General features: G+C 44.0%; 1 protein-coding gene across 3 annotated transcripts in view; it reads right to left on the bottom strand.

Annotated features, from left to right (window-relative positions):
* Positions 1-18,152, bottom strand: part of ern2 (endoplasmic reticulum to nucleus signaling 2) — a 67,642-nt gene that overhangs the window by 31,307 nt on the left and 18,183 nt on the right. For 2 of the 3 annotated variants that reach the window (XM_042314223.1, XM_042314221.1), the window contains exons 9-16: positions 14,620-14,821; positions 13,534-13,612; positions 12,329-12,479; positions 10,697-10,821; positions 10,382-10,573; positions 3,472-3,733; positions 2,466-2,556; positions 880-1,069 (exon numbers count right to left, since the gene is read on the bottom strand). In XM_042314223.1, coding sequence (XP_042170157.1) covers positions 880-1,069; positions 2,466-2,556; positions 3,472-3,733; positions 10,382-10,573; positions 10,697-10,821; positions 12,329-12,479; positions 13,534-13,612; positions 14,620-14,821 — 1,292 coding nt within the window. The remainder of the gene's footprint in view (positions 1-879; positions 1,070-2,465; positions 2,557-3,471; positions 3,734-10,381; positions 10,574-10,696; positions 10,822-12,328; positions 12,480-13,533; positions 13,613-14,619; positions 14,822-18,152) is intronic. The other variant, XM_042314222.1, reaches the window with a different exon arrangement.

The raw sequence follows: 18,152 nt of genomic DNA, 5'->3' as shown, positions 1-18,152 counted from the left end.
TATATACACACTACCAGGTTATATATATACACTACCAGGTTATATATACACTACCAGGTTATATATACACTACCAGGTTATATATATACACTACCAGGTTATATATACACACTACCAGGTTATATATATATACACACTACCAGGTTATATATATATACACTGCCAGGTTATATATACACTACCAGGTTATATATATACACTACCAGGTTATATATATACACTACCAGGTTATATATACACAGTACCAGGTTATATATACACTACCAGGTTATATATATAAACTACCAGGTTATATATATATAAACTACCAGGTTATATATAAACTACCAGGTTATATATACACTACCAGGTTATATATACACTACCAGGTTATATATATAAACTACCAGGTTATATATACACTACCAGGTTATATATATACCTACCTACCTGTTGTAGGTGAACAGTTTGTCTCTCTCGGTGCAGTAGTATCTACCTACCTGTTGTAGGTGAACAGTTTGTTTCTCTCGGTGCAGTAGGATCTACCTACCTGTTGTAGGTGAACAGTTTGTCTCTCTCGGTGCAGTAGTATCTACCTACCTGTTGTAGGTGAACAGTTTGTCTCTCTCGGTGCAGTAGTGTCTATCTACCTGTTGTAGGTGAACAGTTTGTCTCTCTCGGTGCAGTAGTATCTACCTACCTGTTGTAGGTGAACAGTTTGTTTCTCTCGGTGCAGTAGGATCTACCTACCTGTTGTAGGTGAACAGTTTATTTCTCTCGGTGCAGTAGGATCTACCTACCTGTTGTAGGTGAACAGTTTGTCTCTCTCTGTGCAGTAGTGTCTATCTACCTGTTGTAGGTGAACAGTTTGTTTCTCTCGGTGCAGTAGTATCTACCTACCTGTTGTAGCGTAGCAGCACACAGTTCTATAGCGATGTAGGTGAACAGTTTGTCTCTCTCGGTGCAGTAGTATCTGATGACGTTTGGATGTTCGTCCGATTCCCGGAGCAGTTGGACCTCTCGCTCCGCAACGTCAAAACACTCTGGAAGGATCCGCTTCACCGCCACGCGACGGCCGTCAAAACGGCCCCTGGAACATTTCATTTATCAGGAACTTATCAGGAATATATAATGACTATGTCATGAATATACAATGACTATGTCATGAATATATAATGACTATATCATGAATATATAATGGATATGTCATGAATATGTAATGGCTATGTCACGAATATATAATGACTATATCATGACTATGTAATGGCTATGTCACGAATATATAATGACTATCCCATAAATATACAATGACTATGTCATGAATATATAATGAATATGTCATGAATGTATAATGACTATAACATGACTATATAATGACTATATCATGAATATGTAATGGCTATGTCACGAATATATAATGACTATGTCACGAATATATAATGACTAGGCCACGAATATATAATGACTATGTCATGAATATATCATGAATATATAATGACTGTGTCATGAATATATATATATATATAATTAATATATAATAACTATATCATTAATATATAATGACTATATCATAACTATATCATAAATAAATACTGAATCAATTATAACTATATAATGAATATATAATGACTATGTCATGAATATATATATAATGAGTATGTCATGAATACACAATATTGTTATGAATAAAACGACACAATACGAGAGAATTCAAATTGTCTGGTGTGGGGGGGTGCAAGGAGACCCCAGCTCCACTAAAACCAATACGATGCAGAGAGTTCAAGGAGAACCCCAGCTCCACTAAAACCAATATGATGCAGAGAGTTCAAGGAGAACCCCAGCTCCACTAAAACCAATACGATGCAGAGAGTTCAAGGGGAACCCCAGCTCCACTAAAACCAATACGATGCAGAGAGTTCAAGGAGAACCCCAGCTCCACTAAAACCAATACGATGCAGAGAGTTCAAGGAGAACCCCAGCTCCACTAAAACCAATACGATGCAGAGAGTTCAAGGAGAACCCCAGCTCCACTAAAACCAATACGATGCAGAGAGTTCAAGGAGAACCCCAGCTCCACTAAAACCAATATGATGCAGAGAGTTCAAGGAGAACCCCAGCTCCACTAAAACCAATACGATGCAGAGAGTTCAAGGGGAACCCCAGCTCCACTAAAACCAATACGATGCAGAGAGTTCAAGGAGAACCCCAGCTCCACTAAAACCAATACGATGCAGAGAGTTCAAGGAGAACCCCAGCTCCACTAAAACCAATACGATGCAGAGAGTTCAAGGAGAACCCCAGCTCCACTAAAACCAATGACCAACTACTACATTTTCCAGAGATTGTTAAATAAATGTTATAACTGTTTTGGCTGTAATATGATGTCCTCTTGAAGAGTCAGAAATACATATTTCCATTTAAGTCTGGGTTATAACGCAAGAAACTGCTTTTCATGATCAGCAAACATCAACGGATGGAAGACTGACCGGAAGACGAAGGTTCCTTCTGTTCCATGTCCCAGAATCTCTGATGGACAGAAGGAGATCTTCCCTACCTCCACCTCCTCTATCCCTCCATCTGAGAGAGAGAGAGGGGGAGAGAGAGGGAGAGAGGGCGAGAGAGAGAGAGAGAGAGAGAGAGAGAGAGAGAGAGAGAGAGAGAGAGAGAGAGAGAGAGAGAGAGAGAGAGAGAGGGAGAGACAGGAAGAGAGAGAGAGGGAGAGAGAGAGACAGGGAGAGAGAGGGGGAGAGAGAGAGAGGAGGAAGGAGAGGAGGAAGAGAGAGAGAGGAGGGGGAGAGAGAGAGGAGGAAGAGAGAGAGAGAGAGAGAGAGGAGGAAGGAGAGGAGGAAAAGAGAGAGAGGAGGAAGAGAGAGAGAGAGAGAGAGAGAGAGAGAGGATAGAGAGAGAGAGAGAGAGAGAGGAGGAAGGAGAGGAGGAAGAGAGAGAGAGGAGGGAGAGAGAGAGGAGGGAGAGAGAGAGGAGGAAGAGAGAGAGAGAGAGAGGGAGAGAGAGACAGAGAGAGAGAGGAAGAGGAAGGAGAGGAGGAAGAGAGAGAGAGGAGGAAGAGAGAGGAGGGAGAGTGGAGGGAGAGAGAGAGAGAGAGAGAGGAGGAAGGAGAGGAGAGGAGGAAGAGAGAGAGAGGAGGGAGAGTGAAGGGAGAGAGAGAGAGGAGGAAGGAGAGGAGGAAGAGAGAGAGAGGAGGGAGAGTGGAGGGAGAGAGAGAGAGAGGAGAGAGAGTGGAGGGAGGGGGAGAGAGAGAGAGAGAGAGAGAGAGAGAGAGAGAGAGAGGGAGGGGGAGAAGGAGAGAGGGGGAGAAGGAGGAGGGAGAGGGGGTGAATGGACCTTAGAAAAATTCTAACCTTGTAATTAAAGTATCTGCCACTTAGTGTGTGTGTGTGTGTGCGTGTCTCACCGTGTGTGTGTGTGTCTCACCGTGTGTGTGTGTGTGTGTGTGTGTGTCTCACCGTGTGTGTGTGTGTGTGCGTGTCTCACCGTGTGTGTGTCGTGTTACAGCAGATCTGTTCCTGGCTACAGCGTCACTACTGTTACCGGGCGAGCCAGAGAGAGGAGGGTCCACAGAGGACGGCTGTGAGTCTGCAGACTGGGGCTGGGCTCCAGAAGGAAGGGGGGTTCCTGGGGAAAGGGGTGTGTCTGGTGGAGAAAGGGGTGTGTCTGCAGAAGAGGGCGTGTCTAGCAGGTGTTGGAGGCGGGATTCCAGAGCTTCGTCCAACTGCTGCCTCTGGTCCTTCTGCTGCTGGGTCACACAGTTATATATATATATATATATATATATACACACACACACACACACACACACACACAGACACACACAGACTTTATATATAGTAGAGACAAACACACACCTTTAAATGCACACACATTATATACACACACACACACAGACACACACACACACCACACGCACACACCACACGCACACACACACAGACTTTATATATAGTACAGACAGACACACACCTTTAAATGCACACACATTATATACACACACACACTTACAGTGCATTTGAAATGTATTCAGACCTCTTGACAACCTTAATCTAAAATTGATTAAAATAAATGTTCTCATCAAATCTCCACAGAATACCCCATAATGACAAAGTGAAAACTATTTTTTGTCAAATATTTTGCAAATTTATTAAAAATAAAAAACAGAAATACCTTATTCAATATTCAGACCTTTTACTATGAGACTCGAAATTGAGCTCTTGTTTCTACAACTTGATTGTACTCCACCTGTGGTAAATTAAATTGATTGGACATGATTTGGAAAGGCACACACCTGTCTATACAGGTCCCACAGTTGACAGTGCATGTCAGAGCAAAAACCAAGCCATGAGGTCAAAGGAATTGTCCGTAGAGCTTCGAGACAGGATTGTGTCAAGGCACAGATCTGGGAAGAGTAGCAAGACTCTTCCTAGAGCTGGCCACCCGGTCAAACTGAGCAATCAGGAGGAGAAGGGCCTTGGTCAGGGAGGTGACCAAGAACCAGATGGTCACTCTGACAGAGCTCCAACGTTCCCCTGTGGAGATGGGAGAACCTTCCAGAAGGACAACCATCTCTGCAGCACTCCACCAATCAGTCCTTTATTGTAGAGTGGCCAGACAGAAGCCACTCCTCTGTAAAAAGGCACGACAACCCGCTTGGAGTTTGCCAAAAGGCACCTAAAGGACTCTCAGACCATCTCAGACCATGAGAGACAAGATTCTCTGGTCTGATGAAACCGAGATTGGCCTGAATGCCAATCGTCACATCTGGAGGAAACCTGGCACCATCCCTACGGTGAAGAATGGTGGAGGCAGCATCAGGCTGTGGGGATGTTTTTCAATGGCATGGACTGGGAGACTCGTCAGGATCGAGGGAAAGATGAATGGAGCAAAGTACAGAGAGATCCTTGATGAAAACCTGCTCAGGACCTCAGAATGGGGCTAAGGTTAAACTTCCAAAAGGATAACGACCCTAAGCACACAGCCAAGACAACGCAGGAGTGGCTTCAGGTCAAGTCTCTGAATGTCCTTGAGTGGCCCAGCCAGAGCCCGGACTTGAACCGTATCAATTATCTCTGGGGAGACCTAAAAATAGCTGTGCAGCGACGCTCCCCATCCAACCTGACAGAGAGGATCTGCAGAGAAGAATGGGAGAAACTCCCCAAATACAGGCATGCCAAGCTTGTAGCGTCATACTCAAGAAGACTCTAGGCTGTAATCGCTGCCAAAGGTTCTTCAACAAAGTACTGAGTAAAGCGTCTGAATACTAAATGTAAAGGGTCTGAATACTGTAAATGTAAAGGGTCTGAATACTGTAAATGTAAAGGGTCTGAATACTGTAAATGTAAAGGGTCTGAATACTGTAAATGTAAAGGGTCTGAATACTGTAAATGTAAAGGGTCTGAATACTGTAAATGTAAAGGGTCTGAATACTGTAAATGTAAAGGGTCTGAATACTGTAAATGTAAAGGGTCTGAATACTAAATGTAAAGGGTCTGAATACTGTAAATGTAAAGGGTCTGAATACTGTAAATGTAAAGGGTCTGAATACTGTAAATGTAAAGGGTCTGAATACTGTAAATGTAAAGGGTCTGAATACTGTAAATGTAAAGGGTCTGAATACTGTAAATGTAAAGGGTCTGAATACTGTAAATGTAAAGGGTCTGAATACTGTAAATGTAAAGGGTCTGAATACTGTAAATGTAAAGGGTCTGAATACTGTAAATGTAAAGGGTCTGAATACTGTAAATGTAAAGGGTCTGAATACTGTAAATGTAAAGGGTCTGAATACTGTAAATGTAAAGGGTCTGAATACTGTAAATGTAAAGGGTCTGAATACTGTAAATGTAAAGGGTCTGAATACTGTAAATGTAAAGGGTCTGAATACTGTAAATGTATAATACTGTAAATGTAAAGGGTCTGAATACTGTAAATGTAAAGGGTCTGAATACTGTAAATGTAAAGGGTCTGAATACTGTAAATGTAAAGGGTCTGAATACTGTAAATGTAAAGGGTCTGAATACTGTAAATGTAAAGGGTCTGAATACTGTAAATGTAAAGGGTCTGAATACTGTAAATGTAAAGGGTCTGAATACTGTAAATGTAAAGGGTCTGAATACTGTAAATGTAAAGGGTCTGAATACTGTAAATGTAAAGGGTCTGAATACTGTAAATGTAAAGGGTCTGAATACTGTAAATGTAAAGGGTCTGAATACTGTAAATGTAAAATGTAAAGGTCTGAATACTGTAAATGTAAAGGGTCTGAATACTGTAAATGTAAAGGGTCTGAATACTGTAAATGTAAAGGGTCTGAATACTGTAAATGTAAAGGGTCTGAATACTGTAAATGTAAAGGGTCTGAATACTGTAAATGTAAAGGGTCTGAATACTGTAAATGTAAAGGGTCTGAATACTGTAAATGTAAAGGGTCTGAATACTGTAAATGTAAAGGGTCTGAATACTGTAAATGTAAAGGGTCTGAATACTGTAAATGTAAAGGGTCTGAATACTGTAAATGTAAAGGGTCTGAATACTGTAAATGTAAAGGGTCTGAATACTGTAAATGTAAAGGGTCTGAATACTGTAAATGTAAAGGGTCTGAATACTGTAAATGTAAAGGGTCTGAATACTGTAAATGTAAAGGGTCTGAATACTAAATGTAAAGGGTCTGAATACTGTAAATGTAAAGGGTCTGAATACTTATGGAAATATGATACCCGTTTTCACTTTGTCTTTATGAGGTATTGTGTAGATTGATCAGGGGACAAAAACAATTGAATACATTTTAGAATGTAACGTAAACACTGAACATAGTGCAAACTAATTGGGCAGTAAAGTTCAATCATTTGCGTCTCTCAATTCTTCCAAGTGGCAATCCTGGAGGAGGTGCTTAGCTTAGAAGGAACATCGATGCCGAGCAGTTGGGTAGTGCTATACCAGGCAGTTGCCATACCAAGCGATGAAGCTTGATGGGTGTGTCCTGTAGTTGATGGGTGTGTCCTGAAGTTGATGGGTGTGTCCCTGAAGTTGATGGGTGTGTCCCTGAAGTTGATGGGTGTGTCCCCGAAGTTGATGGGTGTGTCCCTGAAGTTGATGGGTGTGTCCCCGAAGTTGATGGGTGTGTCCCTGAAGTTGATGGGTGTGTCCTGAAGTTGATGGGTGTGTCCCCGAAGTTGATGGGTGTGTCCCTGAAGTTGATGGGTGTGTCCCCGAAGTTGATGGGTGTGTCCTGAAGTTGATGGGTGTGTCCCCGAAGTTGATGGGTGTGTCCCTGAAGTTGATGGGTGTGTCACCGAAGTCACCCTCAAAGTTTTGTCAGAAACACAAAGGAGGGCCCTCCAAGTTGCGGTCGGAGGCCGAACAGTTGCCAAGCGATGATGCAACCAATCAGGATGCCCCCGATGGTGCAGCTGTAGAACCTGTTGAGGATCTGAGGACCCATTCAGCCAAATCTTTTCAGTCTCCTGAGGGAGAAAAAGTTCCCTCTTCACGGCTGTCTTGGTGTGTTTGGACCATGATAGTTTATTCGTGAGGTGGAAACCAAGGAACTTGAAGCTCGTGACCCGCTCCACTACAGCCCCGTCGATGTGAATGGGGACGTGCTCGGCCCTTCTTTCCCTGTAGTCCACGATCAGCTCCGTTGTCTTGCTCACAATGAGGGAGGGGTTGTTATCCTGGCACCACACTGCCAGGTCTCTGACCTCCCTATAGGCTGTCTCATCGTTGTCGGTGATCAGGACTACCACCGTTGTGTCGTCAGCAAACTTAATGATGGTGTTGGAGTCACACAGTCGTGGGTGAACAAGGAGTACAGGAGGAAGCCCATCAGGAAGTCCAGGGATTGAATTGGAATTGGAAACACCGCCCCCTACTGTACCGGAGGCGGCCCGTTAGGAAGTCCAGGATCCAGTTGCAGAGGGAGGTGTTTAGTCCCAGGGTCCTTAGTTTAGTGATGAGCTTTGAGGGCACTATAGTGTTGAACGCTGAGCTGTAGTCAACAAACAGCATTGTCACGTAGATGTTCCTTCCTTCCGGATATGCGAATTGGAGTGGGTCTAGGGTTTCTGGGATGATGGTGTTGATGTGAGCCAGCCTTTCAAAGCACTTCAAATCAAATCAAATGTTATGGCTACAGACGTGATTGCTACAGGGCGGTAGTCATTTAAGCAAGGTTACCTTGGCATTCTTGAGCACAGGGACTATGGTGTTCTGCATGAAACATGTAGGTAGGACACTTGCCAGTTGGTCAGCGCATGCTCGTCCTGGTAATCAGTCTTGTGAATGTTGACCTGTTTAAAGGTCATGCTCTGAGTACACATCCATCTGGCCTTGTAAATGCTGTTGTTAAAGGTCTTACATCAGCTATGGAGAGCATGATCACTTTTTTTCCCGTTATTTTACCAGGTAAGTTGACGGAGAACACGTTCTCATTTACAGCAACACCCTGGGGAAGAGTTACAGGGGAGAGGAGGAGGGATGAATGAGCCAATTGTAAACTGGGGATTATTAGGTGACTGTGATGGTTTGAGGGCCAGATTGGGAATTTAGCCAGGACACCGGGGTTAACACCCCTACTCTTACGATAAGTGACATGGGATCTTTAATGACCTCAGAGTCAGGACACCCGTTTAACGTCCCATCAGAAAGACGGCACCCTACACAGGGTAGTGTCCCCAATCACTGCCCTGGGGAATTGGGATATTTAGACCAGAGGAAAGAGTGCCTCCTACTGGCCCTCCAACACCACTTCCAGCAGCATCTGGTCTCCCATCCAGGGACTGACCAGGACCAACCCTGCTTAGCTTCAGAAGCAAGCCAGCAGTGATATGCAGGGTGGTATGCTGGCATGATCACACAGTTGTCCATCATGCATGGATCAGCATTAAAAGCAAGGCATTTAGCTCGTCTGATTAGGCTCCTGTCACTGGGCGGCTTGCGGCTGGGTTTCCCTTTGTAATCCGTAATAGTTTGCAAGCCCCACCACATCCGACGTGCGTCAGAGCCGGTGTAGTAGGATTCAATCTTAGTGCTGTATTGACAGTCCTGTTTGATGGTCCGTCTGAGGGCATAGCGAGATCTATTATAAGCATCCGGATTTGTGTCCCGCTCCTTGAAAGCAGCAACTCTATCCTTTAGCTCAATGCAGATGTTGCCTGTTATCCATGGCTTCTGGTTGGGGTATGTACGTACGGTCACTGTGGGGACGACGTCATCGATGCACTTATTGATGAAGCCAGTGACTGATAAGGTGTCCTTAACACCATGTGACATGCTGGTAGAAATGAGGTAAAACGGATGTAAGTTTTACCCGGGCCACTAGGAGCGTCACTTCTGGGTGAGCATTCTCTTGTTTGCTTGGGGCCTTATACAGCTCGTTGAGTGACCACCATCTAAATTAATTACCATGTAGACGAATTACCACCATCGAGATTAATTACCACCATCTAAATGAATTACCACCATCTAAATGAATTACCACCATCTAAATGAATTACCATCTAAATGAATTACCACCATCTAAATGAATTACCATCTATATGAATTACCACCATCTAAATGAATTACCACCATCTATATGAATTACCATCTAAATGAATTACCATCTAAATGAATGACTCTCTAAATGAATTACCACCATCTAAATGAATTACCACCATCTATATGAATTACCATCTAAATGAATGACCATCTAAATGAATTACCACCATCTATATGAATTACCATCTAAATGAATTACCATCTATATGAATTACCACCATCTATATGAATTACCACCTTCTAAATGAATTACCATCTAGATGAATTACCACCATCTATATGAATTACCATCTATATAAATTACCACCATCTATATGAATTACCACCATCTAAATGAATTACCATCTAAATGAATTACCACCATCTATATGAATTACCATCTAAATGAATTACCATCTAAATGAATTACCATCTATATGAATTACCACCATCTATATGAATTACCATCTAAATGAATTGCCACCATCTATATGAATTACCATCTATATGAATTACCACCATCTATATGAATTACCACCATCTAAATGAATTACCATCTAAATGAATTACCATCTAAATGAATTACCACCATCTATATGAATTACCATCTAAATGAATTACCATCTATATGAATTACCATCTATATGAATTTTCATCTATATGAATTACCACCATCTATATGAATTCAATCTAAATGAATTACCATCTAAATGAATCTAAATGGGATTCCTGTCATTCTGAGCACCAGGTGATGGACTAGCCACCCAATGCATATGGGTCTGGTAAATGTCTCAAACGTCCGGTAAATTACAATCTTGCCGGTCACATTGTTCTACGGGGGAACCCTGACTCCCACCCCACCCTGTCCTGTTGAACTAACCTGTGGATAAGTCAGAGCGAAGGCAAGCCATCCTCCCAGCAGTAGAGACAGGATCACCACGGTAACAGGGTCCTGGTATATATAGTCGGGCAGGATAGAGGACAACCCTGATCTTGATCCTGCTTGGGTCCTTCTGCTGCCGCTAGGACCCGAACCACGACCCCCTCCACCACCATGACCTACTGACTGGAACTAAAGAGGGGGAGGGGGATTCAGGTTAGAGGTCAAGGAATAGGGGTTGTAACTCACAGGATGGTCTGTATGTGAGTGGGGGGTTAGAGGTCAGAGGTCAGGGGTAAGGGGGTTGTAACTCACAGGATGGTCTGTATAGCGGTTGTTCTGAGACCGGGTCGGGATAACGGCATCACCGGAACGCTGCAGGTTTACCGGGAAGTCTCTCAACATGGTGGTGTGGGCAACCGGGGGTAACTCATGGTGTCCTGATGAGAGAGTGAGAGTGAGAGTGAGAGAGAGAGAGAGAGAGAGACAGAGACAGAGAGAGAGAGAGAGAGAGAGAGAGAGAGGGACAGAGAGAGAGAGCTGTGTGTGTCTGTGTGGTTAGTGTGTCTGGTGTCTCTGTGTGGTTACTGTGTTGGTGGAGCCTGGCGGGTAGTTACCTATAGAGCCTGGCAGGTAGTTACCTACTGGTTGTTCAGTGTGTTGGTGGAGCCTGGTGGGTAGTTACCTACTGGTTGTTCAGTGTGTTGGTGGTGCCTGGTGGGTAGTTACCTACTGGTTGTTCAGTGTGTTGGTGGTGCCTGGTGGGTAGTTACCTACTGGTTGTTCAGTGTGTTGGTGGAGCCTGGCGGGTAGTTACCTACTGGTTGTTCAGTATGTTGGTGGAGCCTGGTGGGTAGTTACCTACTGGTTGTTCAGTGTGTTGGTGGTGCCTGGTGGGTAGTTACCTATAGAGCCTGGCAGGTAGTTACCTACTGGTTGTTCAGTGTGTTGGTGGAGCCTGGTGGGTAGTTACCTACTGGTTGTTCAGTGTGTTGGTGGAGCCTGGTGGGTAGTTACCTACTGGTTGTTCAGTGTGTTGGTGGAGCCTGGTGGGTAGTTACCTACTGGTTGTTCAGTGTGTTGGTGGAGCCTGGTGGGTAGTTACCTACTGGTTGTTCAGTGTGTTGGTGGAGCCTGGTGGGTAGTTACCTATAGAGCCTGGCAGGTAGTTACCTACTGGTTGTTTAGTGTGTGTGGAGCCTGGCGGGTAGTTACCTACCTGGTTGTTCAGTGTGTTGGTGGAGCCTGGTGGGTAGTTACCTACTGGTTGTTCAGTGTGTTGGTGGAGCCTGGCGGGTAGTTACCTACTGGTTGTTCATTGTGTTGGTGGAGCCTGGTGGGTAGTTACCTACTGGTTGTTCAGTGTGTTGGTGGAGCCTGGCGGGTAGTTACCTACTGGTTGTTCAGTGTGTTGGTGGAGCCTGGCGGGTAGCTACCTACTGGTTGTTCAGTGTGTTGGTGGAGCCTGGTGGGTAGTTCCCTACTGGTTGTTCAGTGTGTTGGTGGAGCCTGGCGGGTAGTTACCTACTGGTTGTTCAGTGTGTTGGTGGAGCCTGGCGGGTAGCTACCTACTGGTTGTTCAGTGTGTTGGTGGACCCTGGAGGGTAGTTACCTACTGGTTGTTCAGTGTGTTGGTGGAGCCTGGCAGGTAGTTACCTACTGGTTGTTCAGTGTGTTGGTGGAGCCTGGCAGGTAGTTACCTACTGGTTGTTCAGTGTGTTGGTGTAGCCTGGCAGGTAGTTACCTACTGGTCAGTGTGTTCAGTGTGTTACCTACTGGTGTTCAGTGTGTTGGTGGAGCCTGGCAGGTAGTTACCTACTGGTTGTTCAGTGTGTTGGTGGAGCCTGGCAGGTAGTTACCTACTGGTTGTTCAGTGTGTTGGTGTAGCCTGGCAGGTAGTTACCTACTGGTTGTTCAGTGTGTTGGTGGAGCCTGGCGGGTAGTTACCTATGAGGAGCCACTGGTTGTTCAGTGTGTTGGTGGAGCCTGGCGGGTATCGTACGTCGGTAGACGGGATGATCTCACACTCTCCCTCCTCTCTAACCGTCACCTCCTCGGTCTCCGGTCCCTCGATACGCGCCAGTGTCAAGCCCCGCGGCTGCCGTGGCAACACATCAATCAATACATCAAAGTATCAGCCAATAACATTCAAAGAGAAAAGTTCTAATCAGGTGTATATTATGACATCACAGTACTGAGACTAAAAAAAAACTGATTGGCTGCTGTGTGTTGTGTTGACATTTTGATTGGCTGCTGTGTGTTGTGTAGACATGCTGATTGGGCTGCTGTGCGTAGACATTGAGTGTACCAAAACATTAGGAACACCTTCCTAACAACCTCAATTCGTAAGGGCATGGCCTCAACAAGAAAGCGTTCCACAGGGATGCTGGCCCATGTTGACTCCAATGCCTCCCAACAGTTGTGGCAAGTTGGCTGCGTGGCCTTTTGGGTGGTGGACCATTCCTGATACCCAGCAGGGGACATGGACTTTTGGGTGGTGGACCATTCCTGATACCCAGCAGGGGACATGGCCTTTTGGGTGGTGGACCATTCCTGATACCCAGCAGGGGACATGGCCTTTGGGTGGTGGACCATTCCTGATACCCAACGGGGGACATGGCCTTTTGGGTGGTGGACCATTCCTGATACCCAGCAGGGGACATGGCCTTTTGGGTGGTGGACCATTCCTGATACCCAGCAGGGGCCTTTTGGGTGGTGGACCATTCCTGATACCCAGCAGGGGACATGGCCTTTTGGTGGTGGACCATTCCTGATACCCAGCAGGGGGAAACTGAGTGTGTAAAAACCCAGCAGTGAACACTCAAACTGCTGCGCATTATGACCATCCCCCATTCAAAAGGGACTTAAATCTTCTGTCTTCACCCACTGAATGGCACACACACACACGCGCACACACACACACACACACACACACACACACACACACACACACACACACACACACACACACAAATGCTGCCTCCTCCCCTTCATCACTGATCGAAGTGGATTTAACAAGTGACATCAATAAGGGAACCATATCTTTCACTTTGTCAGTCTGTCATTTTTTTTTAAAAGAGCAGGTGTTCTTAATGTTTTGTCCACTCAGTGTATATATTTTTTTTTTGCTGTTGATTGACAGCTGTACTGACCACTAGAGAGACTCCGTCGTGAACCAGGGAGGTGGAGGCGTACAGGTGAGAATCCAGCTTCCCCACATACAGAGTGGGCCTAAAACACACAAGACAAATGACATAAAGAATGACAGGAAAAAGAAGGTTTGAAACACCTTCAATTACATTGTAATGCAACCCATTAAGAAAATGACTGTAAAAACTGTTACAATCCCCTGTGGTTGATGAGGAATTGAACCAATTGTATGGTCGTAGAGGGATGAGGCAAAAAGAATGGCAAATAAGTCTGGCTGTACAACCGATTGGCAAACATACTGCAAATTGAGAAATCGTGTGACTAAACTGATTAAAAAGAAGAAGAAACTAAACTATGAAACAAAGATAAATTACATAAAGAATTATAATAAAAAGCTTTGGAGAACCTTGAATGGCATTTTGGGGGGAAGAAAGGCTAACAGAACACAGAGCATGTTATTTAATGGAAGCCTCTCCAACATAATCGAGGTAGAATCAGGAATTCCCCAGGGCAACTGTCTAGGCCCCTTACTGGTAGAATCAAGCATTCCCCAGGGCAGCTGTCAAGGCCCCTTACTGGTAGAATCAGGAATTCCCCAGGGCAGCTGTTTAGGCCCCTTACTTTTTTCAATCTTTACTAACGACATACCACTAGCTTTTGAGTGAAGCCAGTGTGTCTATATATGCGGATGACTCAACACTATACACGTCAGCTACTACATCGACTGAAATGACTGCAACACTTAACAAAGAGCTGCAGTTAGTTTCAGAATGGGTGGCAAGAAATGTTAGTCCTAAATAATTTAAGAACAACTAAAAGCATTGTATTTGGGGCAAATCATTCATGAAACCCTAAAGCTCAACTAAATCTTGTAATAAATAATGTGGAAATTGAGCAAATTGAGGTGATTAAACTACTCTTACACTAGCTGTCTGTCTGTCTGTCTGTCTGTCTGTCTGTCTGTCTGTCTGTCTGTCTGTCTGTCTGTCTGTCTGTCTGTCTGTCTGTCTGTCTGTCTGTCTGTCTGTGTCTGTGTGTGTGTGTGTGTGTGTGTGTGTGTGTGTGTGTGTGTGTGTGTGTCTCTTTACACCAGCTGTGTGTGTGTGCTGGCCTGCTCCGTGACAAACTGGTAGCTCCACTTCATGGTGTGTGTGTCGTGGGACGAGAAGGTGAGGTAACGCAGCGTCTCCATGGCAACTGACAGGTGAGGGGCGTGTCTCAGAGAGTCCTGGCTGTACAGATACACCCCCACCACAGGTGACCCATAGTTTTGCATCCACAGGACGTCACCTGGGATAGAGGAGAGGAGGGTTAGAGACAGAGAGAGTAGAGGAGGGTTAGAGACAGAGAGAGAGGAGAGGAGGGTTAGAGACAGAGAGAGGAGAGGAGGGTTAGAGACAGAGAGAGGAGAGGAGGGTTAGAGACAGAGAGAGAGAGAGGAGGAGGGTTAGAGACAGAGAGGGAGGAGGAGGGTTAGAGACAGAGAGAGAGAGAGGGTTAGAGACAGAGAGAGGGAGGAGGGTTAGAGACAGAGAGAGGGGGAGGGGGTTAGAGACAGAGAGAGGGGAGGGTTAGAGAGGGTTAGAGACAGAGAGAGGAGAGGAGGGTTAGAGACAGAGAGGAGAGGAGAGGAGGGTTAGAGACAGAGAGAGGGAGGAGGGTTAGAGACAGAGAGAGAGGGAGAGGAGGGTTAGAGACAGAGAGAGAGGAGAGGAGGGTTAGAGACACAGAGAGAGGAGAGGAGGGTTAGAGACAGAGAGAGGAGAGGAGGGTTAGAGACAGAGAGAGAGGAGAGGAGGGTTAGAGACAGAGAGAGAGGAGAGGAGGGTTAGAGACAGAGAGAGAGGAGAGGAGGGTTAGAGACAGAGAGAGGGGAGAGGAGGGTTAGAGACAGAGAGAGAGAGGAGAGGAGGGTTAGAGACAGAGAGAGGAGAGGAAAAGGGGATATAATACATTATAACATATAACATAAAAAAATAGTCAGGTTTTATTGTAACAGGTGTTTATTGTAACAGGCCTGTCAGGTGTTTATTGTAACAGGTGTTTATTGTAACAGGTGTTTATTGTAACAGGTCTGTCAGGTGTTTAATGTAACAGGTCTGTCAGGTGTTTATTATAACAGGTATGTCAGGTGTTTATTGTAACAGGTGTTTATTGTAAGAGGTCTGTCAGGTGTTTATTGTAACAGGTGTTTATTATAACAGGCCTGTCAGGTGTTTATTGTAACAGGTCTGTCAGGTGTTTATTGTAACAGGTGTTTATTGTAACAGGCCTGTCAGGTGTTTATTGTAACAGGTCTGTCAGGTGTTTATTGTAACAGGTGTTTATTGTAACAGGCCTGTCAGGTGTTTATTGTAACAGGTGTTTATTGTAGCAGGTGTTTATTGTAACAGGTGTTTATTGTAACAGGCCTGTCAGGTGTTTATTGTATGTTTATTGTAACAGGTGTTTATTGTAACAGGCCTGTCAGGTGTTTATTGTAACAGTTTATTGTAACAGGTGTGTCAGGTGTTTATTGTAACAGGTCTGTCAGGTATTATAACAGGTCTGTAACAGGTGTTTATTGTAACTGTCAGGTGTTTATTATAACAGGCCTGTCAGGTGTTTATTGTAACAGGTGTTTATTATAACAGGCCTGTCAGGTGTTTATTGTAACAGGTGTTTATTGTAAAAGGTGTTTATTGTAACAGGTGTTTATTGTAACAGGCCTGTCAGGTGTTTATTGTAACAGCAGGTGTTTATTGTAACAGGCCTGTCAGGTGTTTATTGTAACAGGTGTTTATTGTAACAGGCCTGTCAGGTGTTTATTGTAACCTGTCAGGTGTTTATTGTAACAGGTCTGTCAGGTGTTTATTGTAACAGGCCTGTTTATTGTAACAGGTTTATTGTAACAGGTCTGTCAGGTGTTTATTGTAACAGGTCTGTCAGGTGTTTATTGTAACAGGTGTGTAACAGGTGTTTATTGTAACAGGTTTTATTGTAACAGGTGTTAACAGGTGTTTATTGTAACAGGCCTGTCAGGTGTTTATTGTAACAGGTGTTTATTGTAACAGGTGTGTCAGGTGTTTATTGTAACAGGCCTGTTTTTATTGTAACAGGCCTGTCAGGTGTTTATTGTAACAGGTGTTTATTGTAACAGGCCTGTCATTGTAACAGGTGTTTTATTGTAACAGGCAGGTGTTTATTGTAACAGGTGTCAGGTGTTTATTGTAACAGGTGTTTATTGTAACAGGCCTGTCAGGTGTTTATTGTAACAGGTCTGTCAGGTGTTTATTGTAACAGGTGTTTATTGTAACAGGCCTGTCAGGTGTTTATTGTATGTCAGGTGTTTATTGTAACAGGCCTGTCAGGTGTTTATTGTAACAGGTGTTTATTATAACAGGCCTGTCAGGTGTTTATTGTAACAGGTGTTTATTGTAACAGGCAGGTGTTTATTGTAACAGGTGTTTTTATTGTAACAGGCCTGTTTATTGTAACAGGTGTTTATTGTAACAGGCCTGTCAGGTGTTTATTGTAACAGGTGTTTATTGTAACTGTCAGGTGTTTATTGTAACAGGTGTTTTTATTGTAACAGGTCTGTCAGGTGTTTATTGTAACAGGTTTTATTATAACAGGTCTGTCAGGTGTTTATTGTAACAGGTGTTTATTGTAACAGGCCTGTCAGGTGTTTATTGTAACAGGTGTTTATTGTAACAGGCCTGTCAGGTGTTTATTGTAACAGGTGTTTATTGTAACAGGCAGGTGTTTATTGTAACAGGTGTTTATTGTAACAGGCCTGTCAGGTGTTTATTGTAACAGGTGTTTATTGTAACTGTCAGGTGTTTATTGTAACAGGTGTTTATTGTAACAGGCCTGTCAGGTGTTTATTGTAACAGGTGTTTATTGTAACAGGTCTGTCAGGTGTTTATTGTAACAGGCCTGTCAGGTGTCAGGTGTTTATTGTAGCAGGTGTTTATTGTAACAGGTCTGTCAGGTGTTTATTGTAACAGGTCTGTTTATTGTAACAGGTGTTTATTGTAACAGGTGGTGTTTATTGTAACAGGTGTTTATTGTAACAGGCCTGTCAGGTGTTTATTGTAGCAGGTGTTTATTGTAACAGGCCTGTCAGGTGTTTATTGTAGCAGGTGTTTATTGTAACAGGTCTGTCAGGTGTTTATTGTAACAGGTGTTGTTTATTGTAACAGGTGTTTTTATTGTAACAGGTCAGGTGTTTATTGTAACAGGTGTTTATTGTAACAGGTGTTTATTGTAACAGGCCTGTCAGGTGTTTATTGTAACAGGTGTTTATTGTAACAGGCCTGTCAGGTGTTTATTGTAACAGGTGTTTATTGTAACAGGCCTGTCAGGTGTTTATTGTAACAGGCCTGTCAGGTTTTATTGTAACAGGCCTGTCAGGTGTTTATTGTAACAGGCCTGTCAGGTGTTTAACAGGCCTGTCAGGTGTTTATTGTAACAGGCCTGTTTTTATTGTAACAGGTGTTTTGTATTGTAACAGGTCAGGCCTGTCAGGTGTTTGTTGTAACAGGTGTTTATTGTAACAGGTGTTTATTGTAACAGGCCTGTCAGGTGTTTATTGTTTGTAACAGGTGTTTATTGTAACAGGCCTGTCAGGTGTTTATTG

The sequence above is a fragment of the Oncorhynchus tshawytscha genome, unplaced genomic scaffold, assembly GCF_018296145.1.
Source record: "Oncorhynchus tshawytscha isolate Ot180627B unplaced genomic scaffold, Otsh_v2.0 Un_contig_2708_pilon_pilon, whole genome shotgun sequence".
Classification (NCBI taxonomy): domain Eukaryota; kingdom Metazoa; phylum Chordata; class Actinopteri; order Salmoniformes; family Salmonidae; genus Oncorhynchus; species Oncorhynchus tshawytscha.
The sequence above is the reverse complement of the archived record's forward strand: the minus strand, read 5'-3'. Positions and strand labels throughout refer to the sequence as shown.